At 43.6% G+C, this 24,705-nt stretch overlaps 1 protein-coding gene across 1 annotated transcript in view; it reads right to left on the bottom strand.

Moving 5' to 3' along the window:
• Nucleotides 1–24,705, bottom strand: part of LOC123748151 (uncharacterized) — a 486,109-nt gene that overhangs the window by 76,151 nt on the left and 385,253 nt on the right. The window contains exons 15-16 of the mRNA XM_069305699.1: nt 13,352–13,608; nt 11,857–11,956 (exon numbers count right to left, since the gene is read on the bottom strand). Coding sequence (XP_069161800.1) covers nt 11,857–11,956; nt 13,352–13,608 — 357 coding nt within the window. The remainder of the gene's footprint in view (nt 1–11,856; nt 11,957–13,351; nt 13,609–24,705) is intronic.

The raw sequence follows: 24,705 nt of genomic DNA, 5'->3' as shown, positions 1-24,705 counted from the left end.
ACACCTAGCTCACCTTCAAGCACAACCACTATACTTACCTAACCCACCCTCAAGCACGAACACTATACCCACCTAACCCACCTTCAAGCACCACCACTATACTCACCTAACCCACCTTCAAGCAACATCACTATACTCTCCTAACTAAATCTCAAGCACTACCACTATTTTCACCTAACCCACCTTTAAACACGACCACTATCCTCTCCTAATCCACCTTCAAGCCCCACCACCACTATACTCACCTAACCCACCTTCAAGCACTACCACTATTCTCACCTAACCCAGCTTTAAACACGACCACTATCCTCTCCTAACCCACCTTCAAGCACCACCACCACTATACTCACCTAACCCACCTTCAAGCACTACCACTATTCTCATTTAACCCACTGTCCTGCACCACCACTATACTCACCTAACCCACTTTCAAGCATTACCACTACACTCACCTAACCCACCTTCAAGCACCACCACTATACTCACTTAACCCACCTTCAAGCACCTCCACAATACTCACCTAACCCACCTTTAAGCACCAACCCTATACTCACCTAACTCACCTTCAAGCACCACCACAACTATACTCACCTAACCCACCTTCAAGCACCACCACTATGCTCGCCTAACCCACCTTCAAGCACCACCACTATATTCACCTAACCCACCTGCAATCACCACCACTATTCTCACCTTACCCACCTTCAAGCACCACCACCAATATACTCACCTAACCCACCTTCAAGCACCACCACTATACTTACCTAACCCACCCTCAAACACCACAACTATACTCACCTAACCCACCTTCAAGCATCACTACCAATATACTCTCCTAACCCACCTTCAAGCACCACAACCACTATACGCACCTAACCCACCTTCAAGGACCACCACAATACTCACCTAATCCACCTTCAAGCCCTACTACTATACTCACCTAACCCATCTTTAAGCACCACCACTATACCCACCTAACTCACCTTCAAGTACCACCACTCTACTCACCTAACTCAACTTCAACAATCACCAATATACTTCCCTAACCCACCTTAAAGCACCATAACTATACTCACCTAAATCAACTTCAAAGACCATCACTATACTTACCTAACCAACCTTCAAGAACAACCACTATACTAACATAACCCACCTTCAAGCTTCACCACCACTATACTCACATAACCCACCTTCAAGCACCACCACTATACTTACCTAACCCACCTTCAAGCACCACCACTATACTCTCCTAACCAAATCTCAAGCACTACCACTATTTTCACCTAACCCACCTTTAAACACGACCACTATCCTCTCCTAACCGACATTCAAGCCCCACCACCACTATACCCACCTAACCCACCTTCAAGCACTACCACTATTCTCACCTAACCCACCTTTAAACACGACCACTATCCTCTCCTAACCCACCTTCAAGCACCACCACCACTATACTCACCTAACCCACCTTCAAGCACTACCACTATTCTCATCTAACCCACTGTCCTGCACCACCACTATACTCACCTAACCCACTTTCAAGCATTACCACTACACTCACCTAACCCACCTTCAAGCACCACCACTATACTCACTTAACCCACCTTCAAGCACCTCCACAATACTCACCTAACCCACCTTTAAGCACCACCCCTATACTCACCCAACTCACCTTCATGCACCACCACAACTATACTCACCTAACCCACCTTCAAGCACCACAACTATACTCACCTAACTCACCATTAAACATCACCAATATGCTCACCAAACACACCTTCACACACCGCCTCCACTATACTCACCTAACCCACCTTCAAGCAACACTTCTATACTCACCTAACCGACCTTCAAGCACCACCACCACAATAATCTCCTAACCCACCTTCAAGCACCAGCATTATACTCACCCAACTCACCTTCAAACACCCCCACTATACTCACCTAACCCACCTTCATGCACAACTACTGTGCTCACCTAGCCCTCCTTCAAGCACCCACCACTATACTTACCTAACCCACCTTCAAGCACCGCCACTATACTTACCTAACCCACCTTCAAGCACCACCACTATACTCAGCTAACCCACCTAGCCCTCCTTCAAGCACCCACCACTATTCTTACCTAACCCACCTTCAAGCACCACAACTATACTCAGCTAACCCACCTTCAAGCACCACCACTATTCTCACCTAACCCACATCAAGCACTACCACTATACTCACCTAACCCACGATCAAGCACCACCACAATACTCACTTAACCCACCTTCAAGCACCTCCACTACACTAACCTAGCCCACCTTCAAGCACCACGATTATGCTCACCAAACACACCTTCAAGCACCGCCTCCACTATACTCACCTAACACACCTTCAAGCACCACTACTATACTCACCTAATCCACCTTCACGCACTACTACAATACTCACCTAATCCACCTTCAAGCCCAACTACTATACTCACCTAACCCATCTTTAAGCACCACCACTATACCCACCTAACTCACCTTCAAGAACCACCACTCTACTCACCTAACTCAACTTCAACGATCACCAATATACTGACCTAACCCACCTTAAAGCACCACAACTATACTCACCTAAATCAACTTCAAAGACCACCACTATACTTACCTAACCAACCTTCAAGAACAACCACTATACTAACCTAACCCACCTTCAAGCATCACCACCACTATACTCACCTAACCCACCTTCAAGCACCACCACTATACTTACGTAACCCACCTTCAAGCACCACCACTATACTTACCTAACCCACATTCAAGCACCATCACTATACTCTCCTAACCCACTCTCAAGCACTACCAATATTCTCACCTAACCCACCTTTAAACACGACCACTATCCTCTCCTAACACACCTTCAAGCCCCACCACCACTATACTCACCTAACCCACCTTCAAGCACTACCACTATTCTCACCTAACCCACCTTTAAACACGACCACTATCCTCTCCTAACCCACCTTCAAGCACCACCACCACTATACTCACCTAACCCACCTTCAAGCACTACCACTATTCTCATCTAACCCACTGTCATGCACCACCACGATACTCACCTAACCCACCTTCAAGCACAACAACTATACTCACCTAACAAATCTTCAAGCACAAAAACTATACTCATCTAACCCACCTTCAACACCACTACTATACTCACGTAACCTACATTCAAGCACGAGCACTATACTCACCTAACCTTCCCACAAGCACCACCACTATACTCACCTAACCCACCTTCATGCACCTCCACTATACTCTCCTAACCCACTTACATGAACCATCACTATAATCACCTAATCCACCTTCAAACACCACCACTATACTCACCTAACCCACCGACCAGCACTACTACCACTATACTCACTTAACCCACCATCAAGCACCACAACTATACTCACCTAACCCAAATCCAGGCACCACCACTATACTCACCTAACGCACCTTCAAGCACCAACACTATACACCCCTAACCCACCTTCAAGCACCACCAGTATATTCACCTAACCCACCTGCAATCACCACCACTATTCTCACCTTACCCACCTTCAAGCACCACCACCAATATATTCACCTAACCCACCTTCAAGCACCATCACTATACTTACCTAACCCACCCTCAAGCACCACAACTATACTCACCTAACCCACCTTCAAGCATCACTACCAATATACTCTCCTAATCCACCTTCAAGCACCACAACCACTATACGCACCTAACCCACCTTCAAGGACCACCACAATACTCACCTAATCCACCTTCAAGCCCTACTACTATACTCACCTAACCCACCTTTAAGCACCATAACTATACCCACCTAACTCACCTTCAAGTACCACCACTCTACTCACCTAACTCAACTTCAACAATCACCAATATACTTACCTAACCCACCTTAAAGCACCACAACTATACTCACCTAAATCAACTTCAAAGACCACCACTATACTTACCTAACCAACCTTCAAGAACAACTACTATACTCACCTAACTCACTTTCAAGCAGCACCACCACTATACTCACCTAACCCACCTTCAAGCACAATCACTATACTCACCTAACCAACTTTCAAGCACTACCACTATACCCACCTAAACTACCTTCAAACACCACCATTAATCTCACCTAACACATCTTAGAGCACAATTACTATACTCACCTAACCAACTTTCAAGCACTACCACTATACTTACCTAACTCACCTTCAAGATGCACCACCAACATACTCACCTAACCCACGTTCAAGCACTACCACTATACTTGCCTAACCAACCTTCAAGCACCACCACTATACTCACCTAACCCACCTTCAAGCACCACAACTATACTCACCTAACCCTTTCACGCCCTACCACTATTCTCACTTAACCCACCTTCAAGCACCACCAATACATTCACCTAACCCACCTTCAAGAACCAGCACTATACTCACCTAAACCACCTTCAAGCACCACCACGATACTCACCTAACCCACCTTCAAGCACCACAACTATACTCACCTAACAAATCTTCAAGCACAAAAACTATACTCATCTAACCTACCTTCAAGCACCACTACTATACTCACGTAACCTACATTCAAGCACCAGCACTATACTCACCTAACCTTCCCACAAGCACCACCACTATACTCACCTAACCCACCTTCACGCACCTCCACTATACTCACCTAACCCACTTTCATGAACCATCACTATAATCACATAATCCACCTTCAAACACCACCACTATACTCACCTAACCTACCGTCAAGCACTACTACCACTATACTCACCTAACCCACCATCAAGCACCACAACTATACTCACCTAACCCAAATCCAGGCACCACCACTATACTCACCTAACCCACCTTCAAGCACCACCACTATGCTCGCCTAACCCACCTTCAAGCACCACCACTATACTCACCTAACCCACCTTCTATCACCACCACTATTCTCACCTTACCCACCTTCAAGCACCACCACCAATATACTCACCTAAGCCACCTTCAAGCACCACCACTATACTTACCTAACCCACCCTCAAACACCACAACTATACTCACCTAACCCACCTTCAAGCATCACTACCAATATACTCTCCTAACCCACCTTCAAGCACCACAACCACTATACGCACCTAACCCACCTTCAAGGACCACCACAATACTCACCTAATCCACCTTCAAGCCCTACTACTATACTTACCTAACCCATCTTTAAGCACCACCACTATACCCACCTAACTCACCTTCAAGAACCACCACTCTACTCACCTAACTCAACTTCAACGATCACCAATATACTGACCTAACCCACCATAAAGCACCACAACTATACTCACCTAAATCAACTTCAAAGACCACCACTATACTTACCTAACCAACCTTCAAGAACAACCACTATACTAACCTAACCCACCTTAAAGCATCACCACCACTATACTCACATAACCCACCATCAAGCACCACCACTATACTTACGTAACCCACCTTCAAGCACCACCACTATACTTACCTAACCCACCTTCAAGCACCACCACTATACTCTCCTAACCCACTCTCAAGCACTATCACTATTCTCACCTAACCCACCTTTAAACACGACCACTATCCTCTCCTAACCCTCCTTCAAGCCCCACCACCACTATACTCACCTAACCCACCTTCAAGCACTACCACTATTCTCACCTAACCCACCTTTAAACACGACCACTATCCTCTCCTAACCCACCTTCAAGCACCACCACCACTATACTCACCTAACCCACCTTCAAGCACTACCACTATTCTCATCTAACCCACTGTCATGCACCACCACGATACTCACCTAACCCACCTTCAAGCACAACAACTATACTCACCTAACAAATCTTCAAGCACAAAAACTATACTCATCTAACCCACCTTCAAGCACCACTACTATACTCACGTAACCTACATTTAAGCACGAGCACTATGCTCATCTAACCTTCCCACAAGCACCACCACTATACTCACCTAACCCACCTTCACGCACCTCCACTATACTCACCTAACCCACTTTCATGAACCATCACTATAATCACCTAGTCCACCTTCAAACACCACCACTATACTCACCTAACCCACCGTCAAGCACTACTACCACTAAACTCACCTAACCCACCATCAAGCACCACAACTATACTCACCTAACCCAAATCCAGGCACCACCACTATACTCACCTAACGCACCTTCAAGCACCAACACTATACACCCCTAACCCACCTTCAAGCACCACCGGTATACTCACCTAACCCACCTGCAATCACCACCACTATTCTCACCTTACCCACCTTCAAGCACCACCACTAATATACTCACCTAACCCACCTTCAAGCACCACTACTATACTTACCAAACCCACCCTCAAGCACCACAACTATACTCACCTAACCCACCGTCAAGCATCACTACCAATATACTCTCCTAACCCACCTTCAAGCACCACAACCACTATATGCACCTAACCCACCTTCAAGGACCACCACAATACTCACCTAATCCACCTTCAAGCCCTACTACTATACTCACCTAACCGACCTTTAAGCACCACCACTATATCTACCTAACTCACCTTCAAGTACCACCACTCTACTCACCTAACTCAACTTCAACAATCACCAATATACTTCCCTAACCCACCTTAAAGCACCATAACTATACTCACCTAAATCAACTTCAAAGACCACCACTATACTTACCTAACCAACCTTCAAGAACAACCACTATACTAACATAACCCACCTTCAAGCATCACCACCACTATACTCACATAACCCACCTTCAAGCACCACCACTATACTTACCTAACCCACCTTCAAGCACCACCACTATTCTTACCTAACCCACCTTCAAGCACCACCACTATACTCTCCTAACCAAATCACAAGCACTACCACTATTTTCACCTAACCCACCTTTAAACACGACCACTATCCTCTCCTAACCCACCTTCAAGCACCACCACTATACTCACTTAACCCACCTTCAAGCACCTCCACAATACTCACCTAACCCACCTTTAAGCACCACCCCTATACTCACCTAACTCTCCTTCAAGCACCACCACGACTATATTCACCTAACCCACCTTCAAGCACCACAACTATACTCACCTAACTCACCATTAAACATCAACAATATGCTTACCAAACACACCTTCACACACCGTCTCCACTATACTCACCTAACCCACCTTCAAGCAACACTTCTATACTCACCTAACCGACCTTCAAGCACCACCACCACAATAATCTCCTAACCCATCTTCAAGCACCAGCATTATACTCACCCAACTCACCTTCAAACACCCCCACTATACTCACCTAACCCACCTTCATGCACAACTACTGTGCTCACCTAGCCCTCCTTCAAGCACCCACCACTATACTTACCTAACCCACCTTCAAGCACCGCCACTATACTTACCTAACCCACCTTCAAGCACCACCACTATACTCAGCTAACCCACCTAGCCCTCCAAGCACCCACCACTATTCTTACCTAACCCACCTTCAAGCACCACAACTATACTCAGCTAACCCACCTTCATGCACCACCACTATTCTCACCTAACCCACATCAAGCACTACCAAAATACTCACCTAACCCACGATCAAGCACCACCACTATACTCACTTAACCCACCTTCAAGCACCTCCACTACACTAACCTAGCCCACCTTCAAGCACCACGATTATGCTCACCAAACACACCTTCAAGCACCGCCTCCACTATACTCACCTAACACACCTTCAAGCACCACTACTATACTCACCTAATCCACCTTCACGCACTACTACAATACTCACCTAACCCATTTTCAAGCACCACTACTATACCAATCTAACCCACCTTCAAGCACCACCACTATACCCACCTAACTCAGTTTCAATGACCAACACTATACATACCTAACCCACCTTCAAGCACCACCACTATACTCACCTAACCCACCTTCAAGCACCACCACCACTATACTCACCTAACCCACCTTCAACCACCACCACCACTATGCTCTCCTAACCCACCTTCAAGCACCACCACCACTATACACACCTAGCTCACCTTCAAGCATAACCACTATACTTACCTAACCCACCCTCAAGCACGAACACTATACCCACCTAACCCACCTTCAAGCACCACCAGTATACTCACCTAACCCACTTTCAAGCACTACCACTATTCTCACCTAACCCACCTTTAAACTCGACCATTATCCTCTCCTATCCCACCTTTAAGCACCACCACCACTATACTCACCTAACCCACCTTCAAGCCCTACCACTACACTCACCTAACCCACGTTCAAGAACCACCACTATACTCACTTAACCCACCTTCAAGCACCTCCACTATACTCACCTAACCAACCTTTACGAACCACTATTATACTCACCTAACCCACCTTCAAGCACCACCACTACACCCACCTAACTCACCTTCAAGCACCACCACAACTATGCTCACCTAACCCACCTTCAAGCACTACTACTATACTCACCTAACCCACCTTCAAGCACCACCAATATACTCACCTAACTCAACTTCAAAGACCACAACTATACATACCTAACCCACCTTCAAGCATCACAGCTATACCCACCTAACTCAGTTTCAATGACCATCACTATACTTACCTAACCCACCTTCAAGCACCACCACTATACTCACCTAACCCACCTTCAAGCACCACCACCACTATACTCACTTAACCCACCTTCAAGCAACACTACCACTATACTCTCCTAACCTACCTTCAAGGAGCACCACCACTGTACTCACCTAGCCCAACTATAAGCACAACCACTATACTTACCTAACCCACCTTCAAGCACCAACACTATACCCACCTAACCCACCTTCAAGTACCACCACTATACTCACCTAACCCACCTTCAAGCAACATCACTATACTCACCTAACCCACCTTCAAGCACCACCACTATACTCACCTAACCAACCTTGAAGCACCACCACCACTATACTCTCCTAACCCATTTTCAAGCACTACCACTATTCTCACCTATCCCACCTTTAAACACGACCACTATCCTCTCCTAACCCACCTTCAAGCACCACCACCACTATACTCACCTAACCCATCTTCAAGCACTACCACTATTCTCACCTAACCCACCGTCATGCACCACCACTATGCTCACCTAACCCACCTTCAAGCAACATCACTATACTCACCTAACCCATCTTCAAGCACTACCACTATTCTCACCTAACCCACCGTCAAGCACCTCCACTATGCTCACCTAACCCACCTTTAAGAACCACTATTATACTCACCAAACACACCTTCAAACACCGCCTCTACTATACTCTACTAACTCACCTTCAAGCACCACCACAACTATGCTCACTTAACCCTCCTTCAAGCACCACAACTTTACTCATCTAACTCACCATTAAACATCACTAATATGCTCACCAAACACACCATCAAACACCGCCTCCACTATACTCACCTAAACCACCTTCAAGCACCCCTTCTATACTCACCTAACCCACTTTCAAGCACCACCACCACTACACTCACCCAACCCACCTTCAAGCACCACGACTATACTCACGTAATCATCCTTCATGCACCACCTCCACTATAATCTCCTAACCCACCTTCAAGCACCACCACTATACTCACCTAACCCACCATCAAGCACCACTACTATACTGAACTAACCCACCTTCAAGCACCAGCATTATACTCACCCAACTCACTTTCAAACACCCCCTCTATACTCACCTAACCCACCTTCATGCACAACCACTATGCTCACCTAGCCCTCCTTCAAGCACCCACCACTATACTCAGCTAACCCACTTTCAAGCACCACCACTATTCTCACCTAACCCATCTCAAGCACTACCAGTATACTTACCTATCTCACGATCAAGCACCACCACTATACTCACTTAACCCACCTTCAAGCACCTCCACTACACTAACCTAGCCCACCTTCAAGCACCTCCACTACACTAACCTAGCCCACCTTCAAGCACCACCTCCACTATACTCACCTAACCCACATTCAAGCACCACTACTATACCCACCTAACCCTCCTTGTCAATCACCACCACTATACTCACCTAACCCACCTTCAAGCACCACAACTATACTCACCTAACTTACCATCGAACACTACCAATATGCTCATCTAACCCTCCTTCATGCACCCAACACTATACTCTCCTAACCCACCTTCAAGCATCAGCATTATACTCACCGAACTCACCTTCAAGCACCACCACTATACTGACCTAACCCACCTTCAAGCGCCACCAGTATACTCACCTAACCCACCTTCAAGCACCACCACTATACTAACCTAACGCACCTTCAAGCTCCATCACTATACTCAACTAACCCACCTTCAAACACCACCACTTTACTCATCTAACCCACCTTCAAGCACCACCACCACTATACTCTCCTAAACCACCTTCAAACACCACTACCACTATACTCTCCTAACCCACCTTCAAGCACCAGCACTATACTCACCTAACCCACCTTCAATAACTTCTACTAAACTTATCTAACCCACCTTCAAGTACCACCATTATACCCACATAACTCACTTTCAAGCACCACCACTATACTCACCTAACCCACCTTCAAAGACCACCACTATACTTACCTAACTATACCCACCTAATCCACCTTCATGCACCACTACTATACTCACCTAACCCACTTTCAAGCACGATCACTATTCTCACGTGTTACGAACCCGACTCCATCGCCGGAGCATGGAGCAGCGACGTTAACGACATCTGTGAGTCTGCTTCCTAAACCCCCACAAAATGGACGACGCCATCTGGTGGTGGCAGTATGATATCTGCAAGACTCTAGAGTCCTGCCTTGGTCAGACCGGAGAGTCGCAGTAGCTGACCTCTGGTGATGTTGCGCCTAGCAATCAGCGCCATCTATTGGGATATGAGTTGTATGTCAATGTCAGAGTCCGTAAGTGGTATGTCCTAGTTTCACCAGTACCGGCCAGTTAATTTAATGATGATGTGTCTGTATCCACAGAGGCGATATAGGGCTGCAGTGGTACGATGGCAGGCAATCTACCCAGAGCAGCCTAATATCTCTCTACTCTATTCTGCTGTTTGTGAGCCGTGAGCCGCCGCCGAAGAGAAATTGAGTAATATCTGCTGTCTGCCTGTGAAGTGGCAGTGACAGAATTCGGCGTATCCCGGGACTAGCTAGAGGAAGAGACAACCGACAGTGAGGTGCTACGGAGGAGTGTAACTAACTAGTTGCAAGAAGCTCCTGCCAGGGGTTCGCTACCCTTTTATTTGTTCGTGTAGAGGCCCAGCAGCGCGAGGCTGATGTTCTCTGCCAGCACCAGGCTGGAGAGTGATTGTGGGCCTTCACAAGGAGCACCTAGTGAGGCTGTAGATAGGCTGGCCCGTGGCTCTTTAGACTCGTTGGTGTTTCCCAGTACTAGTTGAGGACGGTACTGTGTGTTGTGGGAACACGGAAGTTGACAAGGCTACAGTGCATGAGCATCGAGGAACGCTTAGTGTCCTATGAGAGCGATAGATATGTATATATCAGTGTAGTAATACTTCGTTTAAGATTCTATTTAAGGTGATGGGAAAGTGATAATATGTGAATATATTGATGAAGGATGAAGTGTCGTATTCCTTTCAACTCCCCCCTGGTTTTACTTGCATTACCAAGCCTACTCCTTAAAAGCTACTACCGACTTGGGGTCGGATACTAGTACTTTGGTTCCTCCAGCAAAGAACCCGGTTGCGACCCACAGTGGCCATAACATCACCTAACCCACCTTCAAGCACCACATGCCTGCCTGTGTCGTCAGCAAGGTGTTGTATTCCCAGGATGGGCAGCGTCGTGCTACCTCCCCGGAAGGTCTCCAGCATATCGCCCTGACGAAAGACAAAGTCATTAATCTGATATTATTTCCAGTATGGTCAGCGCTGTCTTAACTTCCCAGAAAAGTTAAAGTATATTCTCTTACGCTGTTGCTGGTTGAAAAGGTTTAAATTGAATGTATAAAATCCTCCGTGGTTCATATATATATATATATATATATATATATTGTTACAGTAAAATCACTAAGTGCAGTGGCTTAAGGCAGATGGAATACCACGAACATATAAACAAAATAAAGTGAAAACAAATTAAAATAAAACTGCAATGTTGACTTCTTTACGGTGTAATAATTGCAGGATAAAACATAGGGAATGGAAAATTTAAATACTTTAATATGAAAAATTAAATTAGACAAATCACAAACAGAAAATAGCTTCATTAAAACTTGACTTATTCACAGGGTGCAAAACAAAAACAATCAAACAGACAATTTAACGTTACATTACAGAACATTAAATAAAAGTGGTGCTTGAAAATACTGTATGCTAGACTGCATAGATCTATCACCACGCCAGGTAGTCTGAGGGTAGGTCTGACAGCTAGAGCACGAGAGAGTATTCGGCTGATGGAGGTGGGCCGGCTTCTATTTATATGGAAAAACGGCCGTCCAGGTGGCGCTGGTGTAGAGATAACTAGGAGCCAGAATGTACAAACAGTCGGCTTGCTTGTTACTAGCCAGTGCCGTGATCCTGGAGCCGTCGCCTGGTGCGGTGGGCTGACAGGCCCAGGGGGAGGTAGACTGGTGGTACACTGTCTAGACGTATGAGCACTAGTTGTTGTTGTTGCCATAATTCTTGAATATGTAGACGTGGTGTGGTAGAATAAGTGATGATGGAGCAGGCCTAATCTCCTTCCTAGAGAGATTACCATGACTATATACACGAACAAGCCTGAAAGGTCCCCAGGCATATATGCAACCGAAAGCTCACAGCCCAGAAGTGACTCGAACCCATACTGCCTGGAGCACTATGCAACTGGTGAACAGGACACCTTAAAAACACGACCGGACAAAAGATGATGGTAATTGAGGATATTTCCCTATCATCTCGCCAGCACTCTCATGGTAATCATGGGCAAAGTGTTTTATCAAATCTCCTCATTCTTTGGGGCACACGTGAGGAACACAAATGCGAACAAGTCTGAATGGCTTGTTACCATTACTGTTAAATTGGTGATGCTAAGATTGCTTCCCTTTATGTAGGGGATAATTGAACTCTCGAGTTAAACGGCTCTAGTATCCGGCTTACCCAGTTTACTGGTTATTGTTCCTGATCTACCTAGTTTATCGGCTGTAGTTCCTGACGTACCCAGTTTGCCAGTTATAGTGTCTGACATATTTAGTTTACCAGCAATAGTTACCGAATTACCGAGCCAGACCGCTGACTCACCGGTTTGCTGCGGGGTCCCAGAAGAAAATCTCTGGAGGTAGTGGTCATAAGGTCACCATTGCAGGAGCTGAAGGAACCATTGTCTACGGAGCTCCTGGCCCCCACCACACCGCCGATCCCCACCACGCCGCCGACCCCCACCAAATGACCCCCGCCAACCATGCCTCGTCCTAGCCTGATGCCGCTGATGGCACCGCCACCGCCTCCAGTGCCGCCGCCAGAAGCCTCCTCCATCTCAACAACCTTCCTACTGGAACCTGAGGGGAAAATTAAATGAATATATATGAATTTATTTAATGGGTTTAATTATTGTTAGTATAAAATTCATGACAAGAATATTTTTAATAATTGTTTTTTTTCCGATGAGCAATTACTACTATGTTTGCTGTGGTTATGATTAATGTCAACATTATTATTAATTGGATTGTTATTATCTGCATTGACAATATTAATTGTATTATTTTTATTTTTGGTTAATTTTATCGATATATATATATATATATATATATATATATATATATATATATATATATATATATATATATATATATATATATATATATATATATTATTAAATATGACCGAAAAAGTAAGATTAATAATTCTAACACGAATTTTCTCAATCTTTCGTACATTTCTTTTCACTGTTGGAGGTAATTCAAAAATCAATTCTCCAAAATTCATTTTTATTTCTAGTCTGACGCGACACTTGAGCGCGTTTCGTAAAACTTTTTACATTTTCAAAGACTTTACACATACACAACTGAATAGCACTTACATATCTCCGATTTGTTTATATCTACATTTGAGTGAGGTGGATGTGGTGAGGTGGTATTTAATAGGGTATTAATTTCATCAACACAAGACAGAACACGAAACAATGGGTATTGAAATGGAAGTGATTGTAGAAAGCCTATTGGTCCATATTTCTTGATGCTTCTATATTGGAGCGGAGTCTTGAGGTGGGTAGAATATAGTTGTGCATTAATTGGCTGTTGATTGCTGGTGTTGACTTCTTAATGTGCAGTGCCTCGCAAACGTCAAGCCGTCTGCTATCGCTGTATCTATCGATGATTTTTGTGTTGTTTACTAGGATTTCTCTGGCGATGGTTTGGTTGTGGGAAGAGATTATATGTTCCTTAATGGAGCCCTGTTGCTTATGCATCGTTAAACGCCTAGAAAGAGATGTTGCTGTCTTGCCTATATACTGGGTTTTTTGGAGCTTACAGTCCCCAAGTGGGCATTTGAAGGCATAGACGATGTTGGTCTCTTTTAAAGCGTCCTGCTTTGTGTCTGGAGAGTTTCTCATGAGTAGGCTGGCTGTTTTTCTGGTTTTATAGTAAATCGTCAGTTGTATCCTCTGATTTTTGTCTGTAGGGATAACGTTTCTATTAACAATATCTTTCAGGACCCTTTCCTCCGTTTTATGAGCTGTGGAAAAGAAGTTCCTGTAAAATAGTCTAATAGGGAGTATGTGCTATTCCGTGCTGCGTTTCACTTACGAGATGGAAAAGGATGGGAAGCTGCCCTTTCTAGATGTAACAGTCATGGAAAAGAGCGGAGGTTTCCACACTGCAGTCTACACTAAGGAAACGTGCATAGGAATGTGCATAAATGCCAACAGCGACTGCCCAGACAGGTACAAGAGGAGTGTTGTTAACGCATATGTCGACCGTGCTCTCAGCCACAGCTCAGAATGGAAGCAAGTCGACGAAGAACTCTGTAGGGTAAGGCAGGTCCTAGTCAACAACGGCTTCTCCAATGGTTTCGTCGAAGACATCATAAGAAGGAAAGTGAAACGCCATGCAACCTCTGAAGAGACAACTAACACAACACCTATACCCCCTATTAGACTATTTTACAGGAACTTCTTTTCCACAGCTCATAAAACGGAGGAAAGGGTCCTGAAAGATATTGTTAATAGAAACGTTATCCCTACAGACAAAAATCAGAGGATACAACTGACGATTTACTATAAAACCAGAAAAACGGCCAGCCTACTCATGAGAAACTCTCCAGACACAAAGCAGAACGCTTTAAAAGAGACCAACGTCATCTATGCCTTCAAATGTCCTCTTGGGGATTGTAAGCCTCAAAAAACTCAGTATATAGGCAAGACAACAACATCTCTTTCTAGGCGTTTAACGATGCATAAGCAACAGGGCTCCATTAAGGAATATATAGCCTCTTCCCACAACCAAACCATCACCAGAGAAATCTTAGCAAACAACACAGAAATCATCGATAGATACAGCGATAGCAGGCGGCTCGACGTCTGCGAGGCACTACACATCAAGAAGTCAACACCAGCAATCAACAGCCAATTAATGCACAACTATATTCTACCCACTTCAAGACTCCGCTCCAATATAGAAGCATAAAGAAATATGGGCCAATAAAAATAGGCCTTCTGCAGTTACCTACCTTTAATACCTGTTTGTATTTCATTGTTTCGTGTTCTGTCTTGTGTTAAAAGTTTATTTTCACCTCATCCAAAACTATTGTAACATGTCACTTCACCCAAATGTAGTTATAAAAACTCAAAAGATGTTTAAGCTCTATTCAGTTAAAGTTGTGTGTGTGTGTGTAAACTAAAGTCTTTGAAAATGTAATAAGTTTTACGAAACGCGCTCAAGTGTCGCGTCAGACTAGAAATAAAAATGAATTTTGGAGAATTGATCTTTGAATTACCATCAACAGTGAAAAGAAACGTAAGAAAGGTCGAGAAAATTCGTGTTAGAATTATTAATCTTACTTTTTCGGTCATATTTAATAATGTCTACAGGAAAGACTGCTACCAAAATATACTAATATATATATATATATATATATATATATATATATATATATATATATATATATATATACATACATATACTCAGACCCATTGCCGTGGGTAACACACTTCGGCGCCTTGTTGCTAGCGCAGCTGTCAGAAAAATTAGTATAGACGCTGCAAAGATGCTTCGACCCCATCAACTAGGTTTGGGTGTCCCCCATGGCTGTGAAGCAGCAGCTCATGCAGCACGAGCCTATATTAAACACCTCCCAAAAAATAAGGCATTAATAAATAAAGACTTTAAAAATGCCTTCAATCAGGTAACAAGGGATGTGGTAATGGAAGTAGTTCGAACAAGCTTTCCTTGTCTACTTCCCTTTGTTTCAGCAGGGTACAGTAGGGAATTGACACTGTTCTTTGGGGAACATGAAGTAGTTTCTGCAGAAGGTGTCCAGCAGGGAGATCCGCTTGCCCCTTTTCTGATCTCAGCTAAAGAGGTCACAAGCAGCTTGTCCAGCGAATTCAACATCTGGTTCCTGGTCGATGTCACCCTGGCAGGGACACAGGAATCTAGTGAAGTTAGTACAATCGAAGGGAGAGGAGCTAGGCCTTACCTTAAACCCATCAAAGTGTGAAATCATCTCATCCAGCCAACCATTCACAGCTGCAGTACGAATCTTATTGCCAGGAGCCCCAGTGATCGCTCCCACCGACAGTGTGCTTCGGAGGGCGAGCGCCATTGAGGAAGTCCTGGAAGAAAAGCTGAACGACCTGAGGAGGATGAAGGGAAGAATAGGGGCTTTGGACGCCCACGATGATTTGTACCTTCTCACAAGGTGCCTGCCTTTGCCCAGACTTACCTATTTCCTAAGGTGTGCTCCTTCCTTTGACAGCCCAAAATTAACGGAATACGACTCACTCCTAAAGACAATAACTATGAAAGTGTTAAACCTCTCCCTGCAAGATGACCACTGGGACCAAGCAACGCTCCCAGTTAGACTCGGGTGTATAGGTATTCGCAAGGCGACACAGTTAGCATTGCCGACATTCTTATCCTCGACCAGTGCTACAAGTGAATTAGTGAATGAAATACTACCAGAATACCTAAGGAACTTCACTGGGACTCATGATCCCAAATTTGTGGAAGGAGCTGGTCAGTGGGACATTCTTGCCAACTCACACCCTCGACAAACGTTTCCAAATGACTGCAAACAGGCCAAATGGGATAGCCCCATAGTGGAGAACATCGCTGATCATTACTGGAGACCGCTTCTGAGAAGGACAGAGCGCGTCATCTAGCTGTGCAAGCCCCCCATGCCGGAGACTTCCTGTTGGCAGTCCCTAATTCCGCCTTGGGCACCCGCCTGGACCATCGGGCCCTAAGTATTGGTGTTGCCCTGCGCCTTGCCGCCCCTATCTCCACCGAGCACCGGTGTATTTGCGGCCATGCACGGGCAGACCAATACGGCAGCCATGGTCTCATCTGTCGTAAGACACAGGGAAAGATTGCCAGACATGAAGCAGTCAATGACATCATCAAGAGAAGTTTGGCTACACCTGGGTGTCCAGCACAAAGGGAACCCCAGTTGTGCAGACCTGACAACAGCCAAAAATGCCCAGATGGAGTCACCCTGCAGCCATGGAGGGGTATACAGGTCGTATGGGATTACACCTGTGCGTCTACATTGGCCGATACCTATCTACCTCACAGCACAGCTGAGGGAGGCGGGGCGACCACCTTCAGAGAGACCCAGAAAACCAACAAGTACAGAGACCTAGAACGTTGTTACAGGTTCGTGCCGACAGGCTCTGTGACTCTGGGCGACTGGGGTAATGTGCCCTTAAGTTCTTAAAGGAGGTATGCGAGGAACTCATTGGGAATACTAAAGACCCACGAGCAGCCAGTTTCCTGTTCCAGCGTCTCAGTGTCGCAGTTCAGAGAGGAAATGCATGCTGTATCCTGGATACGCACCCAACCTCCGAGAAGCTGGACGAGATCTTCGAACGCTGATTGTTATATTGTTATATATATATGTGTGTGTGTGTGTGTTCTCTAATCTGTAGCATTGCAATAAAATAAAATTAAACAAAATAAAACGAAATATACATAAAACAAAATAATATGGGTGGTAGGAAAGGAAAAGACTAAAGTGTTCAGTGAGAATCCACAAGGTCTTCCCTGAATACTCTTTATTTTCTTCATCGAGGCTGTGGGTCCCTACAATAGCACCAGAGGTCGTACCCCTATGGTGTATGTATATACCTTGTAATGTTTCTCTCATTCTGTCGGTACTCGCCTCTCAAAGCAAATTTTTTTACCCACGAACCTGGATTCATTCTCATGCTGCACTTTGTCAAATGCTTTTAGAGAGTAATGCATCTGTGTGCACCTCGTTCACCCATTTTATTTTTCAATTGTACAATCGCATATAATATTTGGTAAATGATTTTTTGCATTCTACAGCACCCATTTTATTTTATTATATTTTTTCTATTGCATTAAATCATTTGACCATATACCTTGACTAAACCTATAACTTTCCCACATTTCATTTATTTTCTTCATGAGCCTATTTTCGAGTATTCTACTTAGCACTTTTTTCACTCCAGAAACAAAGAACCCGCTCAAATTCTCCACGATGAATTTCAATACTTCATATCAATTTAGCTTTCTGTGCTCTATCAAATCCGTTATATTTTGTTTACTAAATTCTTATTCAATCATCGTCTTTAATGCCAGAAAATATTTTACATATCATTGTCTACCTTTTACTCTACTCTCGCCACACACACACACATATTATATATATAAATATATATATATATATATATGTCGTACCTAGTAGCCAGAACGCACTTCTCAGCATAATATGCAAGGCCCGATTTGCCTAATAAGCCTAGTTTTCATGAATTAATTGTTTTTAGACTACCTAACCTACCTAACCTAACCTAACCTAACTTTTTCGGCTACCTAACCTAACCTATACAGATAGGTTAGGTTAGGTTAGGGAGGGTTGGTTAGGTTCGGTCATATATCTACGTTAATTTTAACTCCAATAAAAAAAAAATTACCTCATACATAATGAAATGTGTAGCTTTATCATTTCATAAGAAAAAAATTTGAGAAAATATATTAATTCATGAAAACTTTGCTTATTAGGCAAATCGGGCCTTGCATAGTAGGCTGAAAAGTGCGTTCTGGCTACTAGGTACGACATATATATATATATATATATATATATATATATATATATATATATATATATATATATATATATATCGTACCTAGTAGCCAGAACGCACTTCTCAGCCTACTATGCAAGGCACGATTTTCCTAATAAGCCAAGTTTTCATGAATTAATTGTTTTTCGACTACCTAACCTACCTAACCTAACCTAACTTTTTCGGCTACCTAACCCAACCTAACCTATAAAGATAGGTTAGGTTAGGTTAGGTAGGGTTGGTTAGGTTCGGTCATATATCTACGTTAATTTTAACTCAAAAAATAATTGACCTCATACATAATGAAATGGGTAGCTTTATCATTTCGTAAGAAAAAAAAAAGAGAAAATATATTATTTCAGGAAAACTTGGCTTATTAGGCAAATCGGGCCTTGCATAGTAGGCTGAGAAGTGCGTTCTGGCTACTAGGTACGACACACACATATATATATATATATATATATATATATATATATATATATATATATATATATATATATATATATATATATATATATATATATATGTCGTACCTAGTAGCCAGAACGCACTTCTCAGCCTACTATGCAAGGCCCGATTTGCCTAGTAAGCCAAGTTTTTATGAAATAATGTTTTTTCGATTACCTAACTTACCTAACCTAACCTAACCTAACTTTTTCTGCTACCTAACCTAACCTAACGTATAAAGATAGGTTAGGTTAGGTTAGATAGGGTTGGTTAGGTTCGGTCATACAACTACGTTATTTTAACTCCAATAAAAAAAAAATTTACCTCATACATAATGAAATGGGTAGCTTTATCATTTCATAAGAAAAAAATTAGAGAAAATATATTAATTCATGAAAACTTGGCTTATTAGGCAAATCGAGCCTTGCATAGTAGCCAGAACTCACTTCTCAGCCTACTATTCAAGGCCAGATTTGCCTAGTAAGCCAAGTTTTCCTGAATTAATATATTTACTATAATTTTTTTCTTATGAAATGATAAAGCAACCCTTTTCTCTATGTATGAGGTCAATTTTATTTTATTGGAGTTAAAATTAACGTAGATATATGACCGAACCTAACCAACCCTATCTAACCTAACCTAACCTATATTTATAGGTAAGGTTAGGTTAGGTAGCCAAGAAAAGCTAGGTTAGGTTAGGTTAGGTAGGTTAGGTAGACGAAAAAACATTAATTCATGAAAACTTGGCTTATTAGGCAAATCGGGCCTTGAATAGTAGGCTGAGAAGTGCGTTCTGGCTATTAGGTACGACATATATATATATATATATATATATATATATATATATATATATATATATATATATATATATATATATATATATATATATATATATATATATATATATATATATATGGATGAGTCAGACATCAATAATGGTAATAACATAGTTACTGGGCACATATCCTAACTCCAAACACTGGCATATTTATATATATATATTCTTCTCGCTAAATGATCATATTAAAGTCTCATTAAAGACATTATCAACACAGTAAATTCAACAATTACTCCGGGTGCCTGCACACACCAATAATAATCATAAATATCGTGAGTACTCTTTATAGTCCCACTGCACACTTGTGCCTTACTGTGACATAGGTGAGCCTTGCTCACGACATACAAAATACTCAGGCTAAATAATATAGCTGACTAAAGGGGAATTGGGAGGGAAACTAGAATCACCTACTTCCACCTATCCTCCGATGAGAGTTGAGTTGTAGCTCCTGGTCCTGGCTCCTGCCTCGTGTAGGGAACGCCCCCACACACACACTGTCGTGTCCTCCAGGAACTCAATCAACGTCCCACCGTAAGCGCGTCGTCTCCGTGCCTTTTCACTGCAGGTCCGTGCTCCTCCTCGACTTCTTGTAGGGTTGGAGTCGGTCTCCCGGCCGTCGATTTCTCCTCCCAGCTACGGCTGCCTGCCTATGTCTCGGCTGCAGTCGTTCGGATTCCCGAACAGTTTTCCTCTTCCACTGCTTCCCGGTGGATCGGTCCAGCCACTACGCCGTCACAAATGGGTGAACTGCCTCAGACGTTGCATACGTCACTGCACAGACTTCACTTCTTCTTGCACAGTACCTATCCTGGAGCACTTGTTGCTCAATATCCTGTCGATTCCCTCTCTAGTCCGACACATGAACGAAGGAAGACCTCACAGAGTACTGGCAGACTTCGGGAGGTTTCCATACTGCAGTCTACACTAAGGAAACAAACATAGGAATGTGCCTCAATGCCAACAGTGACTGCCCAGACAGGTACAAGAGGAGTGTTGTTAATGCTTATGTCGACCGTGCTCGCAGCCACAGCTCAGGATGGAAGCAAGTCGATGAAGAACTCTGTAGGGTAAGGCAGGTCCTAGTCAACAACGGCTTCTCCAATGGTTTCGTTGAAGACATCATAAGAAGGAAAGTGAAACGCCATGCAACCTCTGAAGAGACAACTAACTCAACACCTATACCCCCTATTAGACTATTTTACAGGAACTTCTTTCCACAGCTCATAAAACGGAGGAAAGGGTATTGAAAGATATTGTTAATAGAGACGTTATCCCTACAGACAAAAATCAGAAGATACAACTGACGATTTACTACAAAACCAAAAAAACGGCCAGCCTACTCATGAGAAACTCTCCAAACACAAAGCAGAACGCTTTAAAAGAGACCAACGTCGTCTATGCCTTCAAATGCCCACTTGGGGGACAGTAAGCCTAAAAAAACTCAGTATATAGGCAAGACAACAACATCTCTTTCCAGGCGATTAACGATGCATAAGCAACAGGGCTCCATTAAGGAACATATAATCACTTCCCACAACCAGACCATCACCAGAGAAATCTTAGCAAACAACACAGAAATCATCGATGGATACAGCGATAGCAGGCGGCTTGACATCTGCGAGGCACTACACATCAACACCAGCAATCAACAGCCAATAGATACAGCGATAGCAGGCGGCTTGACATCTGCGAGGCACTACACATCAACACCAGCAATCAACAGCCAATAGATACAGCGATAGCAGGCGGCTTGACATCTGCGAGGCACTACACATCAAGAAGTCAACACCAGCATTCAACAGCCAATAAATGCACAACTATATTCTACCCACTTCAAGACTCCGCTCCAATATAGAAGCATCAAGAAATATGGGCCAATAGGCCCTCTGCAGTTACTTCCATTCTTACCTTCATTACCCATTATTTCGTGTTCTATCTTGTGTTAAAAGTTTTGTTCACCTCATCCAAAACTGTTGTAACTGTTTTACCTGTTATGCCAGTTGCTGGAAGGCTTCTGTGCTGGCTAGGGTTCGAGTCTCCTGGTGGGAAAGTGTTCTAAAGTTACATATATATATATATATATATATATATATATATATATATATATATATATATATATATATATATATATATATATATATATATATATAGCGGGTACCATCTTTGGTGCAATTATAGGGACCCACAGCCTCAAAGAAGGGAACACAGAGCATTCAGAGAAAAACTTGCCATTTAACTCTGGATACGTTTGAGTGTTCGCTTCTCCTACCACCCTCCCGTTTTTTTGGTGTACTCTTTATTATGCAAGGTTATACAGTTACATTTCTGATTTTATACAAAAAATGAACATGGAGAGGACACAGGAAAAAGTTCGCTTCCTAGAGGTTATAGATTTCCTGGAACTCCTTCTCCGGCGGGTAGAATCCGAGGTCGCAGCGGGCATTTCCCTTCTGGACCGCGACATTCAGGCGTTGAAAGAGAAAACTTGCCACTCTAGGGTTCCTTGTAGTGTCAATGAGCTTGGAACCAAGATCCTTAAGAAACCTCCTTGCAATATAAATATATATAATATATATATATATATATATATATATATATATATATATATATATATATATATATATATATATATATATATATATATATATATATATAATTTGATAAGATTACCATGAAGAAGAGATTTGATAAAATACCATGCCCAAGATTATCAACCGAGTACCAGCGGGGGGATGGAAATTGCCTCGGCTACCATCCTCTTTTGTCCGGTCGTGTTGGTCGGGTGGTTAAGGTGTCCTGTACGCCAGCAGAGTGTTCCTGGCAGTATGGGTTCGAGTCACTTCTGGGGTGTGAGTTTTCAGTTGCATATAGTCCTGGGGACCATTCAGGCTTGTTTGCATTTGTGTTCCTCACGTGTGCTCCAAAGAATGAGGTTATATGATAATATGCCACGCCCATGATTATCAACCGAGTGCCGGCGGAGGATAGAAATAGCCTCGGTTACATCCTCCTTTGTCCGGTTGTGTTGGTTGGGTGGTTAAGGTGTCCTGTACGCCTGTGGTGACAGTTTATACCCAGATTTAGGAGAGTGACTTGGTCCTCAGTGAGGAAGATTCCAGCAAGGTTCAGGAAGCCGTCTCTTGGTCGTGGAATTGTCACGTTATGTCCAGACCAAGTGAGATGGCCCGGAAAGTGGAGTTGGAGATCCTGTTGGACGACATATTCGACCTCGAAACACAAAAGAAGGTCACCACCAAAGACACCTTACAAGCAAAACTTATTGCAGAAGGATGAAGGAATCGAGGCAACTACAGAAGCACCATACTGTCCCCCGAGCTCAAAGCGGCAGCTAAGAGCTTTCGTGAGAACAAGGAGATAGTTGTCAGGAGAGGTGACAAGTCGCCAATATACGTCATTCTTAAAAAAGACGAATATCTGGCGAAAAAGAACCTCATACTCTCCGACGAAACTAAATTCCAAAGGGTAACGAAGGACACTACAGCCGAGTTGAAAACAAAGGTCAAAAAGTTGATCGAAACTGTGAACGCCAAGAAATCTGGACTCCACCTGCCAAAGATTATTAGGGAATAAAAGCCTGGATACACGTATGGAAATGTCAAGACACACAAGCCTGGGAACCCACTTCGGCCAATCATCAGACAGGTACCCAAACCCACGTACAGACTGGCGAAGCGACTCAACGGCTTGCTGACTCCTTATGTCCCTTGCGCCTTCAGCCTCAAGTCTCCAAAGGAATTTGTTGACTTACTGCGGGGAACACTGGCCACAGGAATAAGAGCTTCGTTGGATGTAGAATCACTGTTTACCAACATACCGGTGGATGAAACAATCGGGATGATAGCGGACAGAGTGTATCGTGATCCGGCCTGTACTCCTCTTGACATACCAGAAAACATTCCAAGGAAACTACTCCAAGCTTGTGTTAAAGAGGCACCCTTCTTGAGCTCGGATGGACACATGTATAAGCAAGTAGATGGGGTCGCCATGGGTTCTCCCCTAGATGTCCTGTTTGCGAACTTCTACATGAGTACCATCGAGCAAAAGGTC

This window comes from Procambarus clarkii, chromosome 56, assembly GCF_040958095.1.
Source record: "Procambarus clarkii isolate CNS0578487 chromosome 56, FALCON_Pclarkii_2.0, whole genome shotgun sequence".
NCBI classification, from domain to species: domain Eukaryota; kingdom Metazoa; phylum Arthropoda; class Malacostraca; order Decapoda; family Cambaridae; genus Procambarus; species Procambarus clarkii.
This window is presented reverse-complemented; position numbering and strand designations above follow the sequence as displayed.